Source organism: Galleria mellonella, unplaced genomic scaffold (assembly GCF_026898425.1).
Source record: "Galleria mellonella isolate WM207_F2 unplaced genomic scaffold, CSIRO_AGI_GalMel_v1 utg19, whole genome shotgun sequence".
Classification (NCBI taxonomy): Eukaryota; Metazoa; Arthropoda; class Insecta; order Lepidoptera; family Pyralidae; genus Galleria; species Galleria mellonella.
The window spans coordinates 1,025,949-1,052,287 of NW_026442028.1; the positions used below are offsets into that span (position 1 = coordinate 1,025,949).

General features: G+C 32.8%; 1 protein-coding gene across 8 annotated transcripts in view; it reads right to left on the minus strand.

Annotated features, from left to right (window-relative positions):
* LOC113521180 (protein N-terminal asparagine amidohydrolase) overlaps nucleotides 1–26,339 on the minus strand; it is a 107,041-nt gene that overhangs the window by 9,516 nt on the left and 71,186 nt on the right. For 3 of the 8 annotated variants that reach the window (XM_031912859.2, XM_026906632.3, XM_026906631.3), the window contains 2 exons: nucleotides 11,924–11,974; nucleotides 510–703 (listed from right to left, as the gene is read on the minus strand). In XM_031912859.2, the coding sequence (XP_031768719.1) occupies nucleotides 510–696 (187 nt within the window). In that variant the 5' untranslated portion in view covers nucleotides 697–703; nucleotides 11,924–11,974. Of the gene's footprint in view, nucleotides 1–509; nucleotides 704–5,772; nucleotides 5,970–11,923; nucleotides 11,975–17,571; nucleotides 17,863–26,339 lie in introns of those variants that run through there. The other 5 variants (XM_052894038.1, XM_031912861.2, XM_026906633.3 and 2 more) reach the window with 3 other exon arrangements.

Consider the following 26,339-nt stretch of genomic DNA (forward strand, 5'->3'; position numbering starts at 1 on the left):
CGGTATCTGCATCAAATCTGAATCTTTTTGCATTTGATTGATTTTATTCCTATATTGCTCATGTATATATTATTTTTGTTTCACAAAAATTCAATAGTCCAACCAGAGAGAGACTTTGTACAAAAACCGTTTGCTTAAGCACCTCTGTCCCATTTGTTTCTACTGTGAAGTAGTTGTTTGTATGGCTGTGTTTCGGTTTGAAGGGAGGATATGCCAGTAAATTTACAGAGTACAGAGGAATAACATCTGAGTCCTCAGGGATGGCAACGCATGATATAGTATCATCGCCGACAGAGTATACTCTGTTACATCCGTGGTACTGTTCATGTCCATAGGTGACGGTTACCACTTCCCATCAGGTGGGCCGTCAGTTTGTTTTGCATAAAAATAATTACATGTAGAGTTCGCTGCTAAAACTTTTTTTTAGTTCTAAATAAGGCCAGAGAGTTAGCATGAACAATAAATTTCATTTAAAGTGTTTCTATGATAATATAAATATAAATACTAACTGTCATGTGGCACAACCGCGGCGAGTTCCCTCTGCGCGACGTAGAGCAGCCCGGCGGGGCCGACCACGCGGGCGGCGGCCGCCAGCAGCTGCGCGGCCGCGTCCCTGTACCCGGGGTGGGTGGCGAGGAGCGCGCGCACCGACGTCGGACACTCGTCCGCGAGCACGCCGTTCAGCACCACCACCATGATAGCGCTGCAACAAATATAGCCTAAGTATACTTTCTGTAAATAAAGCGAACAATGGATAGGAGTGATTGTTAGTGACAGGGACTACCGGCCTCATTACTAGCAATACCCTGTCGAGTCAGATTGACCCGGTCCTCGCAGTCTCCCCTGAAAACCATTATAAATAATAATAATAAATTCTATCAAGATGTATCAACTGAACTACCTTCATTCTCACCTATCTAATGGAATACCTTACTAATGGACGACACAGTAATCCTATCGACACTAGCAATTTTTTTTTATGCAAATTTAAAATGAGGGCAATAACAACAAAGTGAGGGCACATCTGATGCAAAGTAGTAATTTATGTCTATAGATACAAAGTAGTGTACTTTGTATTTATAGACAACAGGCAAAATCGACATACAGAACGTCATATTATGACGTTCTGTATGTCGCAATGTGATTACTCCTCATATCCTTATACTTGTCAATATTATTAAGCACTACAGTATTACACCTGCCTCTCTAAATATTTTACTCTTCAAACTAAAATGCTAAAACAGCCCTGCAAACATAGATGTTTTTGACAGAAAAAGGATTAAGACAAATGCACCTAAGCAGACAACTTTTGAAAAAAGTAAATATACGATTTAGACATCCATATACAAACCCAATATTTACATTCTAAGACAAACTTACTCCAAAACGAGTCCCTATTTAAAATTAAAACAAAAGAAATATGCGCATATTGTAGGACAAATATGATACATAAAAAGATAAAACCACATAGAATATTTTTAACTTAATTCACGCGGACAAAGTTGCGAGATGTAAGGTGGTAAATAATAATATTAAATTATGTCCATTTCCAATACATAAGCGCGTTGAGTGACGCTCACTCAATTGTCTGCTTGTAATATATTCAGAATGCCGCAGGGTCACACGACTGACACCGGTCCCCATTTTACACAAGCCATCGCGTTCATTTGCTATGCGCCGGCGCTTATGGTAATACCCTTACGCTACCGACTTCACGAAGTCACAGAACATTGTTAAATAAACGAAAATATATGTTTAAACACTTTGAACTTGCGATAAAACGACAAAAAGAACTAAGGAACTAGGGTTGCCATCTAAAGTTGAATTTAGAATAAACAGCGCCATCTATTCATAAAACACTAAGAAAATTGATAAACATATTTAATTTATTTTTTTGCAAAGACATACACATGGAACACACAAATCAACATACGACTTTAAACGACTTTGGAAACGTGGAATCGAGACTACAAGTATATTTTGTTTTTCAATAACTAAGTTTTTCTCCGGAATAAAGAACGACAGTTTTGATTATTACAAAATTTATAATCAATACAGCAATAAACTCTTTCACCAAAAAAAAAAAATCAACGTCTTTCCATTCGCTAAGATATCGCGTTATATACACACAAAAAATACTGACGAATTGGGAGCCTTCTGCTTTTTGAAGCAGTTTACAAACAAATAACAATCCAAGCAGAATATAGAATAACACACGGTCTCCAAATTATCACTTAGGTATATGTTTCGTGGAACTATTGTCTTGAACAGATCCATAAACAAAATAATTATCATTCAACTAATTTTAGCCAGTAACCAAAACATAACCGCTGTTCAACAATGAGTTTTTTCTTAATTAAACTACTGATAAGGAAAATTAGTAATGCACTGATAACAGTACGTGTAAAATTATTTTTTTCATATATTTTATACCTATAAAATCTTAAGGAAATCAGGAATACCAACGACTGTTAGATACGACCTTTTTTATCTACTGCTTGAACTCTAGTGATCGTAGCGTGATGGTATTTACCATTTATAGGTACTATTTGTAGTTCAAACAATACTAAACTTCTGAAATTTTAAAAGAAATATTCGTAGATTGTTGCTAAGAGACTTGTACAAATAAATAGTCACATGTAAATTACAAAATATCTGTAATAATTCAGCAACGCCCCACCGCTTCCACTAATAAGAGAAGGTACCAATATTACGGTGACCAGACGTCTTGGTTGTTACTTCAAATTTTCCTTCTCTTATAGTGGTATATTGTGTTTTATTTCTTTTAGTAGCCTCTTACGACAAGATGTATTTTATATCTAAAGGCAAAAATCAATTTTAATTGTAATGTAGCGTAATGAATGTAATGTAAGTAGGATCATTATACAACTTCCCATTCGGACTGTTTTGCATATTTATATTTAACATAGCCAATCGAGCTCCTTTCAGAAGCACAGAAGCATTCTGGTATTAAAGAAATTTTTGGAAGCGACCTCACTGTTTAGATGATTTGTACGCATTTTTTAATAGGTAAAAATGGAATGGTATTCCCTATGGTTGCCTTGGCATCGGTATACGCTGGCAGGACGCCAGTAAGTGATAGAATAGATGAGGATAAAAGAAGGTCAGTTGGCTCATGGCAATGAATTCAACAAAAATTAATCACGATAATAATTAAGGGGGTGGAGGTTGACCTGACGGGGTCCATTGCTAACAATGGAAATTTTAGACTTCCATTACTAACATCTCTTTTCCCCTCTATTTGTGCACTTTTGGAAGGGACAGCTTTACCTCCCACGTCTAGGATTATGTAGGCTTCCAATTTTTCGACTTTAAAACAGTCTCGGCAGTATATACGATGCTTATTGTGTAGTATTTAGTATTACACAGTAATATTTATTTCAGTATTTGTTTAGGAGACAGTAGCCCATAAAGACATAGGGTACTTTTTATCCCAGTTCATGTGTAGAAAGTAATAGGGAAAAAGTAGTTATCTATGTCAGATCTAATTTACGATAAAACTTATAGAACGATATTGAATTGTAAAGCCTAATAAATATATAGGTATATATTTAATGTTTACACTACGTAATTATGATTTATTGTCATTATCAGCTGGTAAATTGCGAAACTCGAACATTAACCGTCACACACTCATTAATTGGACGATAAATATTAAAAAGTCGTAAATATACGGGTATGTGATTATAAATTGACGTTTCATAATTTAATTTAAAAATAGGTTATTTTATTACATAGTTTATTTTGTTACAAAAATATAAATAAAATTATTTAGTATTAAATTTTAAAACATTAAAATAAATTTTCCATATGAGGTAAAAAATGTCTTTGAAGTATCTGCCGATTGGTAACGTGACTATGAGATTGACTACATCACACACCCAATCTATGCATCGAAGCCTAAAAATATAAAAAAAAATCAGATACAGACTAACTCCAAAATTGATACTTGAAATTGAATGATAATTTACCTTACATGACGGTTATTTTTAGCGAATACGAAAAACCTTGGGAACGAACGATGAGAGTTCGCGCAATAATGCAAGGGAAGGAAAACTCAACACGGTTAACAATGATAAGCCAATCGATATTGTCCTCTCATGAGCGCTTTTATAATCTAGCATAATACATTAAGGCACAGATATTATTGATGACAATACAAAAAGAAAATTAGCAACTACATGAAGATGTTAGGAAATAAAAAATAGTAACAGTGAAAACAGTACAATCGATAGTAAACATAGTTTATTTACTACAACAAGCAAATTATTTTGCAATTATGTGAAGAATTTGGAAACCTTAAATAATACGAGTAACAAAATACAATTATAATTGGAGTCAAACGTGACTCATTTAACACAACAGCAGGTATACTACGAGTAATGTAACAAAACGACAGATTAGTGCATTACATAAAAATCTTTGCGTGAAAGTGTTGAAGGTTTAGAATTGTTACAAAGCTAAATATGATGCAATGCTGAGATTCAAGTTTCGTCCGCACGAAGAAGTGAAAAGTATTTTACAAAAGTCAAACACCAGTCCACGTCCTTGGGCAAACGAGGTATGATTAATGATCGACCAAGAAATTGAGACGCAGTGTTGGCCATTCAGTCATAAAAAAAAAACAACTGGGTAAATACGAGTTGAGCACGCGCGGTACCGGTTCCGTAGCATAAAAAAAATAGTTTTAAGGAAGTGTTCTGTCAGCGAAACTAAAAGAATGCCCAAAATGGGAGCGGAAAACGATAATACGTATTGACCCACCTATGCTGACTTAAAATCTGAACACGCCGTGTTAATATTAAAGAGGAGGTTTAAATTATTGTCGTTTTCGAGCCATATTTCTATAGAAAAATGTTCAGTTAGTGACAGAACACTTTTTTAAAAAAATTCTACAGATTTCCTTTTCTCTCCTATATAATATACTATTACAAGTTAGATTCAGTTTACAGGCGCATATTACTCGTAGATGTCAAAACGCACCCATAAGAAAGAAGGAAGATTTGGATCTATTCATTCAAAAGATGTATTCAAAGCTACATTTTACATGAATCGATGGAAAAAAAGGTAAAGAAAATGAGAATTACTTAAACTACTAAAGTTGATAGAGCAACAGAAGAACAAATATGATGAAATGAATGAACAAATTTGCTTACGTTCCGTTTAAGACATTTCGTTACGGAACCTAAAAGCCCGTTCATGCATTCAAGATGCGCCCGCCGGTAATTTTTAGTGGTAACTCCACCATTGTAGAGTCACTGATAACAATAGCCTAATTATCTGACTCAAATAAATTACTTGTACCATCAATCATTAAAACATTATTGATACAATATTGAAGAGATGGTTAGTATCTCAAATATTGACGGTGAGAAGGTTCAAAAGTTAATATTTGTAATAACGTACAATAAAACAACCGTGGTTAGAAATGTATGCTGTACGTTTACATGTATGTTTGTCTATTCATTTCTTACTATTTCCAATTGTTGTTTAGTAGTTTTATGATAGTTGTATCTAAAATTTTAATGAATTCAGTAATTATAATATTACAGAGAATCGATATAGACAGTTACTTAAAATCAAGTCGCTAATTGATCTAATACTTCACCTTGCGGTTGAGTTCAAGGTCAGGAGTAACCTTCTGTTTTTCATCATCTTCACTGTAATCACCTCTTATCCGTGTTTTATTATTATCACAATAAAAATTAACATGATATATGATGAGTGCTATGAAATTTGAAATCGTATTACCTTTAGAGCAATCTTCCTCAATGAAACATATACACTGTTTTTGCTTCAGCTAATCACATTCATTCGGATATAGCAACAAAAACTTAATTACACTGAACGAGTCTGTAGAATCTACTTTAATTTCGAATGAAAATACTGGAGGTTAAAACGCCGGTAAACGCGAAATAAGTGATGTAGTACTTGCACACAAAATACGACTGAGAACGTCGCAGGGTTATCGTATCCCCGACATGAGTGAGAGGACATACGAAGTCATAATTCGTCCGTCGACGCTCGTTTATTATTACACTCAGTATGTAATGATGAATGCGACAAGCTTGCCGTATGCCGAGCGAGTAGCAGAAGTTTGATTTGTCGTTAAGCAAACATGCAAAGTATGCATAAATTATGAAAATTACCACTTGTTAAAATTGTATATTTTATTTAAACTTAAATACTAAATAATAGTAAATTAATTAATAAAAATAGAGTAATAGTGATATGCAAATGGCTTTACCAAAATTTACAAAAATTGTTAGTAACTACTATACCCATTATTTGTAACTAAAGTCATAAATATAACGGTATTAAAAATTTTATAGAAAATAATTTCTAATTTCTAATAAAAAAACCGAATATTGTGACAAATTTATCTAAAAATAGGTTTATTAGTAAAAAAACATATTTTTATACAATTAAAAGCAATATCAGTTATAGCATACATTCCTCTCACCAGTCTTGAAGCCGCGGCGGTCAAATCCCCATAATTCCGCCATATATCTCATTAAGAACACTTCGATTGCCACGAGTTACTAGCTTGTTATTGTTATGATAATGCTTATTATGTTGGAAATAGTGAGCCGATAGTGTCTGTATCGTGCAATAAGTAATTAAGAATTATACCATCAGCTACCATTATCTCTATAATAACAACAAACCAGTGTAGACATCAAGTGTTACTGACAGTTCTCTATTATAATCGCATTACTTCCGAGAAACACTAGGTATAAAATTGTAGTTTAGAGATGTCAATTCATGCAAAAATCTTGAAAAATGTTTTTTTTTTTTTGATAAGAACAAAATTTTTTTAAGACCATGGATGAGATAATGTACTGCAGATAGCAGATAGAAATATATTTAAGCGGGGTCACAAATGGTAGATAGCAAGAAAATACCCGGCAGCTCTAAAACCACGTGGAAGCGATCAATCGAAAAAGATGATGTATCAACAGGTATTGATTGGAATACCCTGAAACTTGCCGCACATTAACTTCTACGAGCCTTTATGCCCCTAATGAAGGGTAACAAGAACATATCATTGTCATATCTAATTATATTATTATAAATGTGAAAATATGTGTAGATGTACACAAATGGACTATAGATATTATTCTATATACACATATGACACTTTTTATATTAATACATACAACTCAACCAATGCCAGTAATTACGAGTTGTATAAAATAATCTGTCATTTAAATAAACTTCATAAATACTTTTCTATTTCTCTGATTTATAAAAAAATTAAGAAATGTTTGATTATGTTTTATTTGAATTTATAATTTGTTTGAATTTGTTGTCATAATTGAATAAACTAAAATAACTAAGACTTCAGAATTCCAAAGGAAAAGAAACCCTTTGACAGAAGACAGACACGTCGACTATGTTGGGTTAGATAAGAAAGACAGACAGTGATCTTATCACTTACGTATCTGTCTGTCATAGGTATTTATCTCAAAATGCATTTGATATACATATAAACACAATTTGGCATCATTGCATAATACACGAACTTACAAATACTAAAAAAAAACAACAACATATATAACAACAATATAGATAGAATAATAGAGATACAAGACATCATTGACCATGTTAAAGATGACATAAGTATAGTTATAAAATAAAATTAGGGTTAAAAGGGTTCAATTCATTACAAAATCGTGTTACTAATACATACCACAGGGGGGAAAGGGATTGTTAGCAATGGAGTTTGACAGCTCCATTGCTAGCAATATGCTTTATTAGGTCGACCTCTACGTGGTGGTACGTGGTTCAACCATCGTGAATAATTCTTGTTGAATTCGTCACGATGGGCTAACAAACCTGCTTCAACCTCACCTATCATTCTTCACTGGTGCCCCGCCGGTGTATACCGATAGCGCGGGTGGGGTTACCCTTCCATTATCATCCATTAAAAAAAAATACATACCACATCAAGTACGTAACATGACGTGGTATGTTTAAATTATATATATAGAGCATCAGAAAACAATTACCATGTGGTCCTGGCATAGAATGGGCCATTCCTTTCCTGTGGATATCGCAAGAGACGACTAAGGGAACTTCGTGGTCAAGGAATAGACAGCAGCGTACCTTTTAAAACATCACCAAAAGCCTAACTGCGGTTGCCAACCCACCTGCCTAGCGTGACAACTACTAGCAAAACCCCCTAATAGAGCGACGCTTATGTTCAGCAGTGAACAGTTAATGGCTGATATGATGATGATAATGATGGAATCAGACAATTTCATGATACATGTGCATATATTGCACTCCTACTTCCTAAAAAAGGCGATTTATAAACCTATGTCTTCCATTCTCATTTTCTCTTTATTTCCATGTCGGTGATTCAGAGTTAGAGATAGTTTTCTTAACTCTTTTAATACAGCTAATTCTTCAATATAGCAATATTGTATGTATTTATTATATGAATAAATATTAATAATATATTATATATTTGGTGTATATTTATCTTACTCTAATTATATGTTTACAATGTATGAATATGTAAAGTTTTTAAAACTTTATGTTTCCTTAATTCTTGATTGCACGGCCTACCTATTTTTTTGTTTGCCCAAAGGTTGACTAGTAGAAAACACCATCCGGTATTAAGTCCGCCAAATATACATACAAGTTTAAACAAATAAATATACGTAAAACATGTATATTAATTACTAGGACAATTCCATGGTATTGTTCTTGTTCGCAGGCAATGATTATCACTTTCTGTCAGGTGGGAAGTCAACTTGTTTGCCATTATCAGTTGCATAAAAAAATTCTAAAACAACAACTTTTTCGGAATATTTATAATGAAATTCTAGTTACTAATGAAATTCATTATCTTTTGATCCTCAAAGAACTTCAGAAAATCTCAAGTTACATGAGGAAGAGCTGTGCAAAATTTTATGGTTCCAAGCTCTCCGAATTAAACAATTCATGGTTAATCAATCGAGTTACGAGTTTTATTAGGTAAATAGATAATATCGGTATTACGATCATCTACTTATTCACCGCCGGCTTCTGTAAGAGCCAGACCCACTAATTGTATTTAATTGAGCACGACACGCGTGCGCCCTGGGCACTTAAATGGATTTACAACTGACCATCATTGAAGCAGCGATTTAGCAATTGTACTACAGAGGCGACAAGATAAATCTATGTCGGAAAGATTAAGAAAAATTGTCAAATATATAGGAACATTTATTTCTTAGTTATAAATTTTACAAAATGACTCATTAATATAAGATAGAGACAACCTTTTACTTCAATTCTAATCCTAAGCTAAACTATGCTAAATATTGTAAAACTTTAAAAATGATGTTACTATTATCTCTATTTATAGATGTAAATAAATCGTGGATAAATTGTTAAGACGTTACTATTCATATTAAAAGAACAAGGTGATACCTGCGTCTCGACAGTAATCGCGTGAAACTTTGGATGACACTTAATTCCATTCATACCATTCCGGCCATGAAAACAAAACAGACAGATGTCGCATTTATAACACTAGTCTGTATTTTGATATGGCAGCAAGCCAATACGATAAGACTGATAATTGAGAACGGAAATAAGAATATAACAAGATACAAAACTCACACTATACACTGAAGATCTACAGACCATTATCTTACTAATATATTTATTTCTTTACACCTTATTGCACCATTTATCTAAGTAATAAATACAGTAAATTTAAATAAATTATCATTTTATGTTATTTATGTATCTATTATTTATTATGTATAGGTAAACATTATTAGCTGCTATTTTCTTTACCTATCCGTGGTTCACTGTTCATCCAAAAGGTTGATTGTTAAAGAATACTTCTAACATTAACTCCGCCTTTTGTACCATATTTCCTAAGGTCAATAAAGTTATTTAAATAAATATTTTTTAGGGAGTGGTAATAATAAATATAATAATATAATATAATAAATTTGTAACTATACGATGTTTAGGGAGGCATTGCACAAAAGTCGATTACTTGGGTACCTCTGTCCCATTCGTGTTTCAACCGTGAAGCAGTTGTGTTTGCATGGCTGTGTTTCGGTTTGAAGGGTGATATGGCGATAATTTACTGGGTACAGAGGAATAACACCTGAGTCCTCAGGAATGGCAACGCATGGGGGGTATCATGGGCGAAACAGTATACTCCGTTATGTCCATGGTACTGCTCATGTCTATAGGCGACGGTTACCACTTCCCATCAGGTGGGCCGTCAGCTTGTTTGCCATTCTAAGTTGTATAAAAAAAATGAGATATCTTAATTGAATGCGGTTTGTGTTATACGTATCTTGATACTTCATCCAGTAGCGGTCTATTTCTTTGATTTTCTACTTTAAATCCGCGCGTACAAAGTAGCGAGCAAAAGCTAGTTCCTTATAGAAACTAACTGAAAACTGACAGAGCTGTAAACAAAATAAATGTATTCACGATTTTACATAAGCAATGTAAATTATTACCACTAACGCATTGAAATTTTAAATTTACAATTGAAAGCGTTGTACCTCAACATTATAATCAGGCATTGTGTGGGCACGTAACTGTCTCGATATCCGGGGTAGGGCAGTAGTTATAGCTTCCCTGGAGAGGATTAAGGTTCAAATTCGTGACACTGGGCGAGATCTCGGCCAGGCCAGTTATGGGCAGACCAATAGAACTGTCCGCCGACTTATTAATGACCCAGAGACAATGATGCTAATGCTATTAAGTGGTCTCGGCCACAATCAGCACTGCGCTTAAATGCCTGCACCTTGCTCTATCGAGTTCATGGCTCGAGCCATTACAAGAGCGTTATAAACCAAATACGGGATATGGAGCTGTCAGTAGCATAAGCTGGCTAATAATTTCTCTTTCTTATTTTTCTTTTTTATTGCGCGTGTGAACAAAAGGGGAGCATAAGTGTATACCTTAGATATATATTTAAAATATTACATCTGTGTAACATTAATTTTATTTTTCTGTAGTTTAAAGTCACAAAATAAATAAAACAAACCCTCTTATTACTACCGATCAAAAAGTTATAAAAGCAATGTGTCGCAAGCAAGACAGATAGTTCAGTTTGTTTATAATTTTTTATCTGTATGCAATCTTAATAATCCTTGATATTAAATTCTGATTATAGTCAACGAAACCGATTTCTCTATTCCCACGACAAATTAATGACTAGGCAATATTTAGCACAAACGCGCTCCTTTTATGCGCCATCGCCCATTACCCGACTCATTTGCGGCAAAAGACAAACGTCGGGGGCGAGCACAAATTTCGCCGATATAATCGTTCAGTAAGACAATGGTTATCGCTGGTTCCGATACCGGCACAGATACAGCCAACCGAGCTGATGGATGCGGCACGCTCTCCAGATAGCATCTCTATCGTGACGCCCGCCGCCGCACCGCAGCCGCCCGGAACGACTCGTGTGCACCAATTATTATTCAATATCTACAATATCCGACCGATTCACCCGCGGCAATAGATCCCCGATACCATTATTGAGGTTAACGTCTGATTTGATTTCTGGAGTTCGGGCCGGTCAAGTGACAATCGTGCGCCACGCGAGATATAATTGAATAATGATTTTATTTGACAGCATCGATGAATTTATCATTGAATCAACAATGATACACTTAAGGTGTCCGACATAATATGTACTGTTGGCCGATTGTCAAGATTTTTCAAAACAAAAGATGTTCTGATGCTTGATACGATTATCATCCAAAAATACTTCTTTAGACAATGATAGGTATTTATTTCAAATATGCGAAAACAGATTCTTATACTTATAGATACAAACATGTTTCGTTAATTTCATTTACGTGTATAATGGATTTAAAAGAACTTTAAAATAGAATCACTAGAGCAAATAATGTTTTTGTCAACTTACATTCAATAGGCGGAGCTGCCGATGTAAAGGTAATTCAGGTCTTTGTGCCACCTATAACAAATACAAGACGTTAATGATGTTATTTTAATAAATCTGAAGGTATACATGATACATGTGCATATACAAGTAGCAGTTGAGTAGATGCTGCATGTGCATGACGCGTTCCGCGGGTGCCACGCGAGCCACGAGAGCGGCTCGAGATGTGAAGATTGCTAACGCTATCGCGATGCGAGATCTTGCACGATTTCGACGACATACCGCCGTCGCCCACTCCGTATCGAACGAAAATTAAAATAATGCAGCCCTGAATTATGAAATATGGCTGTGCTCTGAACAATATCGGGAACAGCGGTAATGCTAATTCAATAGCGTAATATCTCCGTATCTCGGAGCAGCCCCCCGCGGTCGATCCGAACAGAGATAGTCTACGATTGTGCCGATATGGTTTTGTTCGTGATTTATTTTGCTCGCTCCCATATAAGTACAGTGTACTGCAACAATGGACCGCGGGTTGGATTTACGACAGTCGATTTGGTAGCGATAAAAGATTTAACCGCAAAGTCGCAAAGTACGTATGCGTTACGCATAGACCGGTTTAGAGCTGTTGCGATTTAGTGGCAAATAAGTATGGCGTCAATAGATATAAACGAGAGGAATATAAATTTAATTATATAGATAGATAGATAAAATACCTAAACATAAAGGTCATCACCTTTATATACAATTAAAATGGTTAGTGGTACGTAAATCTAAGATTCTACCATGCAATGCATTCACACCCGTTTACCATGTATGTACGGTTTACATATGATGGGCTGTATACCAGTTTTGTAGTATAAAAAATTAAAAATATAATGGAATATATTAAGATAGAAATTTCGTGAATCAACAATGATATAACAACAAACGCGTCGTGTGTAATATATAATATGATAGGCTCATACTTTTTGTTGTCTTTCAGCCCACGTTCCTGTAGTAAAAATGCTTAGCAAAGTTGGTAGAATGATCCAGAAAGGATGCTAACGATTTCAGTTTCACTCTATCAAAATACAAATACATAGAACAGCAAATATTTTTGTCATGTTTAAAACATTAAGATAAATAAACAAAATACTCATACCTATATGAATCTAGTCAAACCCCCCCCCCCCCCCCAAGGAATATGATATTTTACTTATTATATTTATTATTTATTTCACTTTAGAATTTTAAAATTTCAAAGAAATGGACACAATTAATTTTCTTTTTAAATTTTTATCCCGAAAAAAAGTGCTTAAAACCTAAAATCAATACAAAGATTATGTTAACACTATCGTCTAAAAGACACTTTAAACAAATTTTATTTCACATCTTAAAATATTATTCCTCAATTGTAGTTCTAATATAATAAAAAACAATTACAAATAAATATACTAAATCCATACTAATTAAAAAAATGTTAAAGCGAAAATAGCATTGACAGTGACCGACAGAGAGTTAACCACAAACATTCCTTTTATTACAGAGAGCGAACAAAAAAGATCTAAGGAGACGCTTATCTTTTGCATCGGCAAATATATTCATCATAAATTAACTATCTTCATCATATCTTCATTTGAATAGAAAGTATTGTATATTTAAAATAGCATGCATTTTGAAAGATCTTTTGTCTGTAAATGACAATTGTTCTACATCAAAAGAAAAATCTTTCGCCTACTTTGCAGTATCTAAGACGTTTTACAGCGATTCATATATTTGCTTACAATCTCTACACAATCTCTGGAAACTTGTTAACTCCTGGTGATTTTTTACTGACCTGACTTCACTCCTACTACTAGTACCCAACTATATAAAACAAAAAATTAAAACAGCGCATCACGTTTATCATTTCATTTTCATTGATATAAAAAAAAAAATCTCGTATCATTTCGATGAAATACTATAATAATAATATTCGTTCTTAAAAATACCATAGTATTACTCCCTATTGTTGCAAAAAACGTAGCAATTGCATGGTTATTTTTTTTTTATTTTTCCACGACTATGGTGTTATTTATTTATTTATTTCATAAGGTTCACCTACAACTTTTACATTTATGTGTTATTTAGTACATTATTAAAAAAAATAAGTATATTTTGTACATTATACAATAGAGTCGATATCCGAAAAATCCAGGTGCTTTGAAAACTTTTTAAGTCACGTAAAAACTAAACTAGATGATAATAATAAGTGCCACGTAATCATACCAGGTGCCTGGTTCTTAAGCTACGATACGATTGTGTTATCATTATCATATCAGCCTTTAACTGTCCACTGCTGAACATAAGCCTCCCCCCTTGTGGGATTTTGCCAATAGTTGCCACGTTTGACAATCGCAGTTAGGCTTTAGAGATTTTTTAAGATGGACGTTGCTGCCGATCCTTCGTCCTCCCTTAGTCGCCTCTTACGACACTCACGGGAAACGAAAGGGTAGCCTATTCTATGCCAGGACCACACGGTCACACCTTGTGTTATAGGTATTATATCAGAAAGCAAATGTCTTGAGCCACTGCACAAAACACCCAGAACCGAGCCCATTTAAAAAAGTTCGTTTCTTAGATTGGCCCGAATAAGAATCGAGCCCGGGATTTCCGTGAAGTAACATGCTTACTAATGCACCACGGAGGTCGCATATAAATAGATGTTTACTTTAATTAAATCAATTTATAAACATCTAATCCTGCGTAAGACGTTATCTTACAACAACCGGCGACATTAACACAAATTACGTTAATTACAGAAACCGGTGGAAAGTCGCCGTTGATGAGGTGCAATGACTATCTACCATCTTACTTTGTTTAGACCGTATATGAAAGGAGTCGTAGATATCCGTTTAATTTAATACAAACAGCTATTTATTAAATGTTTACACTTTGTAACCAATTTCTACTTTGTAGTTACATTGTGGGTTTATTTAAATTTCCAGTTAACTCTCCGACCATGAAACAATAATATGTAAGTATACCGAGTGTCTTAAACAAAAACAGTGTATGTTTTTAATCATTTTTTTTAATAAAAATATTAATCTTGTAATTAGACTAATTAATCCCATCAGACAGCTGTCATTTTATTTATTTATTTATATTTACAATATTGTAATTGTTAATGTCGGCTTACTCACGTTTTAAATTCGGGGATGCCTGACTAGTTACTATAATTACAATACAGTATGACTCACGGTAGTAAATTTCCAGTATTACGAATATTATATTTTTAGACTATTAAAATAAATCATTGCCCTTAAACCAGATATTTAAAATAGTACAAATAATTAATAAGCATCGTTTGTAGTTGTACAAGCATATACAGGTAGCAGATAGAGACAAAATTAATAGATTTAAAACTTCATTGAAATTGAAATTAAGCATAAATTTAATATCAATCTCTTATCACATTAGGGACACACGCGAGATCACCGTGATAGTCACTAATTCACTATCGTTTCATATACACGCACAGGCAATTCAATTATATAAAATTAATATCTACCTTAAAGCAAATACAAGAAAGTATATTTTTAAATATTACAATTTACCACCTCTCTTACTCAGTGGCTCAACGCCAACCATTAAAATCATCTGTTTAAGTATTTTTATCAATGTGATACAAATTGCAATTGGACAAATTCCTTACTTTAGATTCTTCACCTTTAGATTTCTGAAATTACATGAGATTTATGTTTTTTTTCACGAAAAAAACTGTCTATTAAAAAAAGAAAATCCTATCGATCGCAAAAAGAATCATCAGAACTGACGAAGTTATCATGTAACCTACTTAGTATGTATGAAAAAATGCAAATAATAAAGATTCACAAAAAAAAACGACTTTAATTGTGGCAAAACTAGTTATTTTGTTTTTAAAACTTAACTATTGAACAGATTTTAATAAAATTTATTTGGAACCAATCTGTAGGTATATCCTTTAGATAGTTTGGCAATATTTTTATTTCCGACAAAAACCGTATAATGCGCAGGGAACTACCGCTGCGTATTTGTCAATTCGCTAATCCTTCTTCTTCTATTTGTTCCTGTCACTTCATCCACTGCTCAAGATAGGTCGAACTAGTACGAGTATTTTTTTTTTTATAATAACAGGTTTCGTTGAATAATAACTATCATGAGTCAAACGGCATTATAATTATTTATCGGCTTTACTCTACATTAATTAGGTAAACCCGAAGTTACAAAAGTATAGTATTATAAAAATCTAGTATTTTATAGGTAAAGCCGATATAAATGCGATATATTTTGTTAGATTTCAGTGAGAAAGATACTGCAAGCACTCTTGGATAACAAATAAGCTTGGAACATTTTGTATGGAAAAAAATAAACACAAAATAAGGGTTTTTCCATTTTTCCGTGACATTTTTTTTGTCAGTTATAAGCATATATGAAAAATCCTTTTTTTTATGAAAGGATATATTTACAGATTGATCCCATATAAATTTTATGAAAATAGGTTCAATAGTATAGTGTTGAAATCAAAACAACTAATTTTGCTATAATTAAAAAACGTTTTTTTTTTATTCTTAATATATTAATGTTAATTATTTAATGCCAAGTTGTAGATGAAACGAGCAATAAACCTTTCAATGAAGGAATCGAAATGTAGCCGTTGCTTAACAGGTAATGCCTATATTTTATAGACTGGATGACAGATGCTAATTAGATTAGAAAACGTATGTCTGCATTAAATAAACGTTCCTCTACAACATGCCAAGTTTCATATACATCTTAGATTACGCAAAGCATCTAGGGATTAAAGTATTTTGATAGGAATAATAATTGATTTTCACTACATATGCAGGATGAAATCGAATTCTTTAGTATATTTTAAAGGAAATATTTTACCAGTGAAACTAAAGTCATTTCAATGAAACACGAGTCGTAAAACAATAAAAAAATATATAGTGTTTTCCATATTAATTTGACACACGCCAGTTAGTATGGGAAGCTTAATTTTTTTTTTATACAACTTAGAATGGCAAACAAGCTAACGGCCCACCTGATGGAAAGTGGTAACCGTCGCCTATAGACATGAGCAGTACCATGGACATAACAGAGCATACTGTTTCGCCCATGATACCCCCATGCGTTGCCATTCCTGAGGACTCAAGTGTTATTCCTCTGTACCCAGTAAATTCACGCCATATCCCACCCTTCAAATCGAAACACAGGCATGCAAACACAACTGCTTCATGGTAGAAACACGAATGTTTGTCATTTTTCGACTTGTTTCTTTTGGTAAAATAATCAGTCCTAAGAATATCGATTATACCTTGTATCTAACAGTTCGTTTCTAATTTATACAAGAGGTTATTTAAAAAATCAAACAAACTCAATCAATCAAGCACAATCACATAAAAATTAAATAACAAAACGTGAAATGGCTTATATAGACCTATATAGACGTATTTATTATCAAAATCTTTATAATTAAAACAAAATGGCGTCAAGACCAACTTTACTTTTTTTCGTGAACCCAATAATTAGAATTATATGATACACGGTATTTCTCGTGTGATGCTATTCTTAGGAACCTCTTACTTTATACTTCTTTAGGCCTTATACTTCTTTACTAATACTAACTTCTGATGACAATGCAACAGCAAATAAATAACAGTGCCTACCTTATTAAGGATTACAGCGTGTACATACTTTTTTTATACCACGAAGGTAACAAACAAGCTAACAGCCATTTAAACGGTCACTGTAACCTATGAACGCCTGCAACACTAGGGGTGTCACATGCATATTATTGACCTTGAAGAAACCTTAATACACCCTTTTTTAAGAATCCCATATCCACAACCTGAGTATATGCGATAGGGAACTCCTCTGAAACCGCACTGTAATATTTGTTTAATTTAATATAAATAAAATTAAAAGTAACTCCGCAACAGTATTTGCTGCCGCAGATTGCACACAAACTATAAACATCTCTAGCTTAATGCATCGACTGATAATATTAATCAACCACTTGAGAGTTATCAATTTTTATGGTCCCTATCAATAAATATTGTTTATCAAATATTGAAAATGAAATACAATATTATAACACCTACATAGCAGGATTGTTCCATAAAAGCGATTAATAGCTTGACATAATCAAAAAAATCTACGACGACCAATTAATTCAAAAAGAGAATCGACAAAATCGGTTCAAAATACCTAGTCGAAAATGTGATACATACATCCAAAACATTGAGTCGAATTATGATTTTTTAAAAGTCGGTTGATTTATTTAGAATATAGATATTATATATTATAATATCTATTTAAAATATTTCTCAATACTAATTTTTCCCAGTTACAAATTATTTAAAATCTATTTCTGTTGAATTAAACACCAAATTAACACATTTAATCAATTATACATCTCAAACAACTATATTGCGACATAAAATATTTCTAAAATCTTTTCTCGTTGACAAATTGTTTAAATTTGTTTCTGTTAAATTAAGTATCAAAATAACACTTTTAATCAATAATATATTTAAAATATTATTGGACCATAAAAATAACGATGAAAAATTTATATAAATTCTCTCACGGCTGCGCGGGAGCAGATAAAAACTAACATCTTACTTTAATCGTTGTCGGCTTCCGAATTCCGTCGATTTACATCGATTCGACACGAACTGTGTAAAGAACCCGCAGCAGCTTTTTATGTAAAGTAAAATTTATGTTTGTGTGTTCTTGTTTACATATAATAAAATCATAGAGAATACAAGATTTTATGTTAATTTTTTTTTACATATAGTTTATGGGTAGGTATATCGAAATAACAACAAAGAACATCGAAAAATAAGCTCCATGTCTGTTTGTGTCTTGACATTAAGCTAAATTTATACAAATACTCATAAAACCGTTGGTCCTGACTATCAACACACAGCCAAAACTACTAAGTCTAGAAAACTGAAAAGAACATAAGTTTATTTTATAAAGTAAGCATCCCTGCCCGAAGCATCAATTTAAAAGGGAAACGCACGAAGCCACGAGTAATTAGTATACTATAAACTTTAAAAAACTATATTTTTTCAAAGCCTCTACTCATACAATTCACTCTACTTGACAATGTTTTCTGTTAAAAGTTTAATAATTTCCATTTGTCGGAACAACTACATTTTTTTATATATGTAACACAGGGGCAAACGATCATGCGGCTCGTCTAATGGTAAGTAACTACTGCCGCCCATGTGCACCCACAACACCAGAAGCATTCCAGATGTGCTGCTGGCCTTTTAAAAAGAAATATGCTCTTTTCTTGAAGATTATGATGTCATATCGGTTCGGAAATATTGCTGCTAGAAGTTGATTCCAAAGCGTAAATCGTATATCTTTCTAATCCAAATCACTCTATCCCAGACTCAAGAATATAGTTCTTGAGCTCTACATACGACATGACATCTGAAATTTCTCTTATCTGTATCATACAATCATTTATCAGTCTTTCCCTTCTACTTTCTATCTTTTCTTCCAAGATGTCCTCTATATAAAATCATGATGAAATATAAGTTAAAAAGGCCCACATTTTGCCTCTTCTATATGAAATTTTCGTGTAGTTCCGGCATAGAAAGGCCACCCCTTCCTTTCACGTAGGTTTCGTAAGAGGCGACTAAGGAAATTTACTGGTCAAGCGATGGGTAGCAACGTCCTTTTTAAAACATCACCAAAAGCCTAACTGCGGTTACCAACTACTATGTTACTGCGGTTGGTTGACTACCAAGCGTAGCAACTACCGGCAAAATCCCCCTTTATGGAGAAGGCCTATGTTCTGACAAACGGCTGATATGATTACAGCACTATTGCTGTAGACAATTTACATACGTAACATATTTAGATGTTTCGAGGACAACTAATTTGTCATAAGCTCAGTAAGTCAAACATTTCTGCTATTAAAAATATCACATTACTTTACATTTAAATTAAAAGGTTGTTATTCAACCAAGCCTGATTTAAAATGCCTAATTATACATTCTTATCAATGCTGTTTACAGCTAATATGTTATATAAAGTTAGAAACAACATGCAAACTATTGGTATTGGTGCTATCGTCAATTCTATACTCATAAAAATCAGCCATTTAATATTTTATTTCAATTTACAATAGGTGAAGATCCCGTTGCTGACTTCTGCTGGTGTTTTTTAAACTTTTATATAATACTTTTGCAGTTTCATTAAAAAAATATTTTAATGAAACTGCTTCATGTTTAAACTGAAAGCATAAAACCTAGTGCATTGTAAATAGCAGAAATATAATGTCTTCCACTATTCTTTCATTAAATAACTTTATACCTGCAGAAATCAGCAAAGGGATCTTAACCTAAAATGTCGTGATCATTAACTGTCTTATTAATAAAAACATCAGACTAGGAAAGCCTAATTCAAGGTTGCACTTAGGCCCGAGTTCATTGACATTTAATGAGCCTTACTTTTTCAAACGGCCGATTACAACAAATGTAGTGTTCGCCACCACTTAAACATCGAATCCAGCTGTTAATCGGACTATTTTCCTATCTGAGCTCCGCGACCATGTTTAAGTCTCGTATAACCAATCACAATAGAGTCAGATCTACTTACAACCGAGATAGCTGGTCTGTCCGTTTCCCGCTTAAAACTTCGTGATTATTGTTTGTTTGCTTTGTTGGTTTGTCGCCATATTCTGTTGTACGTATGATAAATAAGGAATTTAACTTGAAAAGTAATATTTGTGATAGAATATAATTTGGAATTAATAGAAATAATTATCACATTGGGCATGAGGTGTAGGTAGGTATGATCAAACAACTCTTACTAGATATATTTTGATAGGTATTTCATTGTAGTTAAATACATCAGATTCAGATAAGACCCTTTTTTCACAATCTGTTTTGTAAAACATTATCCTTTTTGCATCCATTATTATTAAATTAGTTTGTAAAATAAAATTAATGTAACAAACATAAAATAAAGACGCAACTAATAACAATATAAGTAGGCAATAAATTAAGAGCAGTTAATAATAGAAAAAGTTTGTGTCGTGCATACTTTTTAGATGTCAGGTCTAGTAAACAATGCCTTGCTCTCTGTCTTGCTTGCTCCTACAGGTTCAATTGTTGGAAAGACGAGTTGAGAATTATGATTCCTCAATTGTTACCCCCTTATAGGGAGAAGCCTATGTACAACAGTAGACAGTTAACGTTTGATATGATGATGATGATGAATTGTTACAATAGATATTTTAAATTCTAAATTATTATATTGAAATTCTACAACAATGGTAATGGGGGGGGGGGGGGATATAATTATCTCCACGATTTTATAAGTATAATTGGATAAGTAAAGTAGGTTTCTAACCTCGTTTACATCTTTTATCAACCTCAAATCATTGTAATAATAATCTTTAAGCATTTTATTTTACTTCAAAAAACAAAATACAAAATACAACTTACAAACAATGTCAAGACAGCAAACAATAAAAAGTACCTACGCAGAGGCATGAAAGCTAATTATGCGACCGAACCATAAGTAATAGTAACAGATTCTTTGAAAGTACACCCTTGTTCCATCGCTAAACTACCTGGACACGGGGTTTAAGTTTCACTCGTATGTAATGTTGGACTGGCTAGTTCAACGTTACTTTCGGAATAAACACGGAATTTCAAAAGAGTAAGCTTACTCATTTGAAAATTCGTGTTTATTAATACAAAAATTAATTAATATTATTTGGATTAAAATTAATCTGACTTAATTGTTTACTAATAAGAAAGTAAATGATTAAAAACTAAATTTAAAAACAGAATTCTCATTTCGCCTGTATTGCAAATTAAGTCTATTTATTTTCCCTAACTAAAAGGTAATCTAGGCGACTAAAATGCCGCTGTAAATATATGCATAATTTTTCCTGTCTCCACGAAGCACAAAGGCCAGTTTGCATAGATTAATATCCCTCGCTTCGGAAATATATGCGCTTTATGGTAATGCGATGTAACGGACATACATCATATCGCGTCAGAATTGTGAACTATAACTATTTGTTACACATTATAATGTCGGAGAGAAATTGTTTAGCCTGTCGTGATTCACCGAGACCGAGATATTATTTTAGAATGAATGTGTTAAATCAATAAGAAGAATAAATTATTGGTCTTAGTTGAACATACATGATTGAAGTTATTAGACATTTAGAAATTTTACACTATGGATACTTACTATAAGAAATTTGTTCCTTTTTAAATTCATCTTTGTATTAATGTTATAATTACTCATTAAATTTGTAAAGATGTTTGTTGATCAATATATTATCGCGTTTATCATTGCAAGAAAATGAATGGTTTACTCCATGTATTAATTTAATACGATTAACATACAAGATACTTTTAATTCTCAAATATTGAGAATCTCTTTCTTTTAGAAGTCACAAAATGGTTTGACTCCGCTATATGCCATGTTCTTTCGAACATAGCGTTGATTTTCAGTGGTGCCGCTTTGTTAGAGAGAGAGAGAGAGCACCACTTAAAATCACATAAGAATATATATATATACTGGACTTAGTTGGTAATAACAAATAATGTGCAAAATACGTACAAAATTATAACAACAGAAACTTTATTTTAGTAGGAGAAACATGATGCATGTGTTACTAGATGTGAATGCAAAATATACGTATATATGCTGCTACTTTATTACTCGTGTAAGGGTGTGATGTAAGAGTTTCTAGGCCACTATAATTATAATAAGTACACAAACAAGTGACGATTGTTTTTATACGACCGAAACATGAATTTGTAAAATTTTATAGTTTAGGCTTATTAGGTTTGAGATTCCATTTTGGAACCTCCGAACCGTAGTTACCCGTTCTTCGCCTGAGTTGTCATGGCTGATTTGGCACTAAATATTTGGTACTTATCGTTAGGTCATATGCTTGTTTGAAAACCTCGTTTTATGAGAGGGAAAGGTATTGATATTAAAGGGGTATAAAAATTCCATTGTTAGCAATACACCTTGTATTTTCAAGTCTACCTTCACGCAGTTCCCCCTGAAAACCACCATGATTATTTTTTTAATTAGTTACTATGGGCAAATATGGTGCTCCGCAAACATATACCGATAGAGCAGGCGAGGTTACCATTCCATCTTTACCCATTAAAAAAAATGCATTTTATAAAAAAATTATAAAAAAATTGACATATTAAAATTGTTTTGACATGTTACTTGTAAACCTCTTTATATAATCTCTCGTAGCGTCCAACACGGAAAAGATGGAACATATAAAATTGAAGATTGAACGCAATTCCCGTACTTAATAGAATTTCATGTTTGACATATCGTATCTACTTATGTTTAGACTTGGATATTCACGTCACATCACTGACAGAAGTCGTGACAGAATGTTTAGTATTTCAATATATTCTTAACTTTATACAGAGAATTTAAAATTTTCTCTATATAGAACCGTTTAGTAACGAAGAGGTTCGAAAAAGAAAAATTTAAACTGATATTTTAGAAATATATTTAGCCAAACTCGATCAATGTACACTATTATATAAAAAAAGAAGATTTCTCTCATGATCGAATTTGACAATTATTTTCTTACAATTTGTTTATTTTCAGGCATCAAATTTAAAATTCAACAAATAACAGTCTAACGTGATGGGACATCAATATAATTTTGACTGGCATTTATTGAAGAAACGACGTGTGAAGGTCGTTGAATAATAATAATAATAAATAATTTCTATTCTAACTAAACTTAATAATAAGTATTTTTGAATAGTTATTTTTTTAATAAAATTCCCACCCTGTTTCTGAATGCAATTTCAGCTGAGAAGAACAGGCAAAAAACACAGCTGTTGCTTTTTTGTTTTAATTGTCAGACACGTGGGATTATTTGTGTGTTCGTTTACAAATTTATGATCGTACCTTATACAATTTAAAATTAAATGTATTAACAGTATTGTTGAATGACCAATGGTAACAGTTACACCCCAACGTAAAAGAAGGAGAACTAAAACTAAAACCCTACAAAAAGTTACATAACTTTCCTTTATCCTCTTAAGGATAAAGACCTATGCTCAATAACCGCTAATGGGTAGATCTAAATAAAAAAATAAAAATTAAAGTTGTAATAAAAAATCACTTTCGACATGTAATCACCCGTGTGTCTATTTATTCCAAAAGGCAACATACTGTGTTGTTTAAAACGTGACTTATGTACCTTGCACAACTCCTGACTGGCCATCTATTAATTTATTTATGTTAATTTTGTACATAAATTATTTCGCTGATATTTCAATCGATTAATCAGATGTAAAAGTTACTTAGCCATCGCTTTGTCATACTCAATCAAATAGCAAAAATTAATTGACATTAGAACTAATCATTTTTCGGCTGGTTGACTCGTGTATTTTCTGTTTACGTTCCGTTACTCATCATTACCTACTTAGTCATAAGCATCACTTATCAATGTCAGTCAAAGTCAATGATTCTCATATCGTACCCATTTATGAACCTAAATTGTGATAGTAGTAATATTTTCTACGCTTTTTAAGTAGCGAAATATATTACGCATCATTATTTCTATAAGCTAAACATAAATGAAAGCAAAAAAAAAGTCGTAAACAAGTATTGTGAAGTAAAAGGAACCATTCGCTATTAAACTTTATTTGAATAATTAAATTTTTATCGTTCATCCGATCTTTATAAACAGGATAGGTATGTGATATCGTCGATGTGGTCTTTATATAATTATGACAAAATCTGTTATTTTGATCTACAACCTAAACAACTAAACCGATTGCGAAAAAGTTGTAAGGGACCAAAATAAAAAAAAAAATCAGATAAAAAAAGATTTTTTTAATCTGTTTAGAACTGACAGAGTTACGAGGTAACAAACATAAAAGTGTGATGAGAAAGACAAAAGGCTAAATTCTAAAGATGAGATTTTAAAGAAAACTCGCTGGAAATCGAATTACCTCGTATATATTGGCGTGAATTTACTGGGTACAGAGGAATAACATCTGAGTCCTCAGGAATGGCAACGCATGGGGGGTATCGTGGGCGAAACAGTATACTCTGTTATGTCCATGGCACTGCTCATGTCTATAGGCGACGGTTACCACTTTCCATCGGTGGGCCGTCAGCTTGTTTGCCATTCTAAGTTGTATAAAAAAAATATATATATGTAAAGTATAATCTATTTTTTAATCTAAACTACCGTTATTGCTTACATTCTCTTACAAATTTTTCGTTGTATTATATTTTAAAATCAGATCTGGATATCGTTCATTTTTAATGGTAAATCCCCTTCGCTCATATATAGATAATTTTATACGATGCTCGTTAAAAACATCATTGTGTTAGTAAACAGTCATATTTCAGTCTTTTATAGTTTACAACTGAATAAAGGCCATATGCTTGTTTAGTTTGCAGTGTCCAGCGAGAGCCATTTTCTATGTACTAAGTTAGTATATAACCTATCCATGTACTAAATTTCATTCAAATTTGGTAAGTAATTTTTAAGTGAAATAGTAACACAAACATTTATCCATCCATTATTACAAACTTTCACATTTATTATATTAATAGGATTTAAATAATTACTACAATACCATGACAAAGGACATTTCTAGGACAGTCTTTTCGTGAGCATAAACATTTGCCTTTTATGGTGGTGCATGTAAGGCGATAACCCCACCGCCGCCGGTAGCGTAGTCATCGTCGCCCACCGATCTCTGAGGCTGCCAGTCTTCGTGGGAAACCCGACTGGCTGGTAGATACGCGGCTCTGATACAACGAACACAGTTTACATGTCGATTTGCAAAATTGCCAGTATGTTAGAAATGGAAAAGGCATGTGGAATGCAAAAAAAAAAAAAAACTCTACCAATGAGATAGACTATAAGCAATTTTGCTAAAACTGCAATTGTTTCCATTGTTTTATTACCATGTAGAAGAAATTCCTTTCCTAGCTTCGCTGATTACTAGTTATTTCGTACTATTTTTTTGTTTGTCATTCATATACGCAAGTAGTGCCGGAATCATGACTTGATTGTTGATCGATTTTAAAATAACCTGCTCTTGTTCCTATTAGAACCTCTAGTCAATCGTTTTTATTTAATATTCTTTAAAAAAGAGAATTTCATTTTTCCTATATTATTTGTATTGCCGTAAAGCGATATTTCCCCCAATTCTAAATCAATTTTGATGACACCGTGTACTGTTTTCATGTACAAAAAATACTAAGAAAGAATAAATAACTACCACCTTATTTTTGTCATAATTGAAGAAGTTATTTTTGACAATTTTAAATTATTTTTATATTTTAAAAACAAATATTATTCATCAGTATATATGATAAATATTTCGTTAATTGAAAACCCATTATCAATATTCGTGAAAAATAAATCGTCAGGATA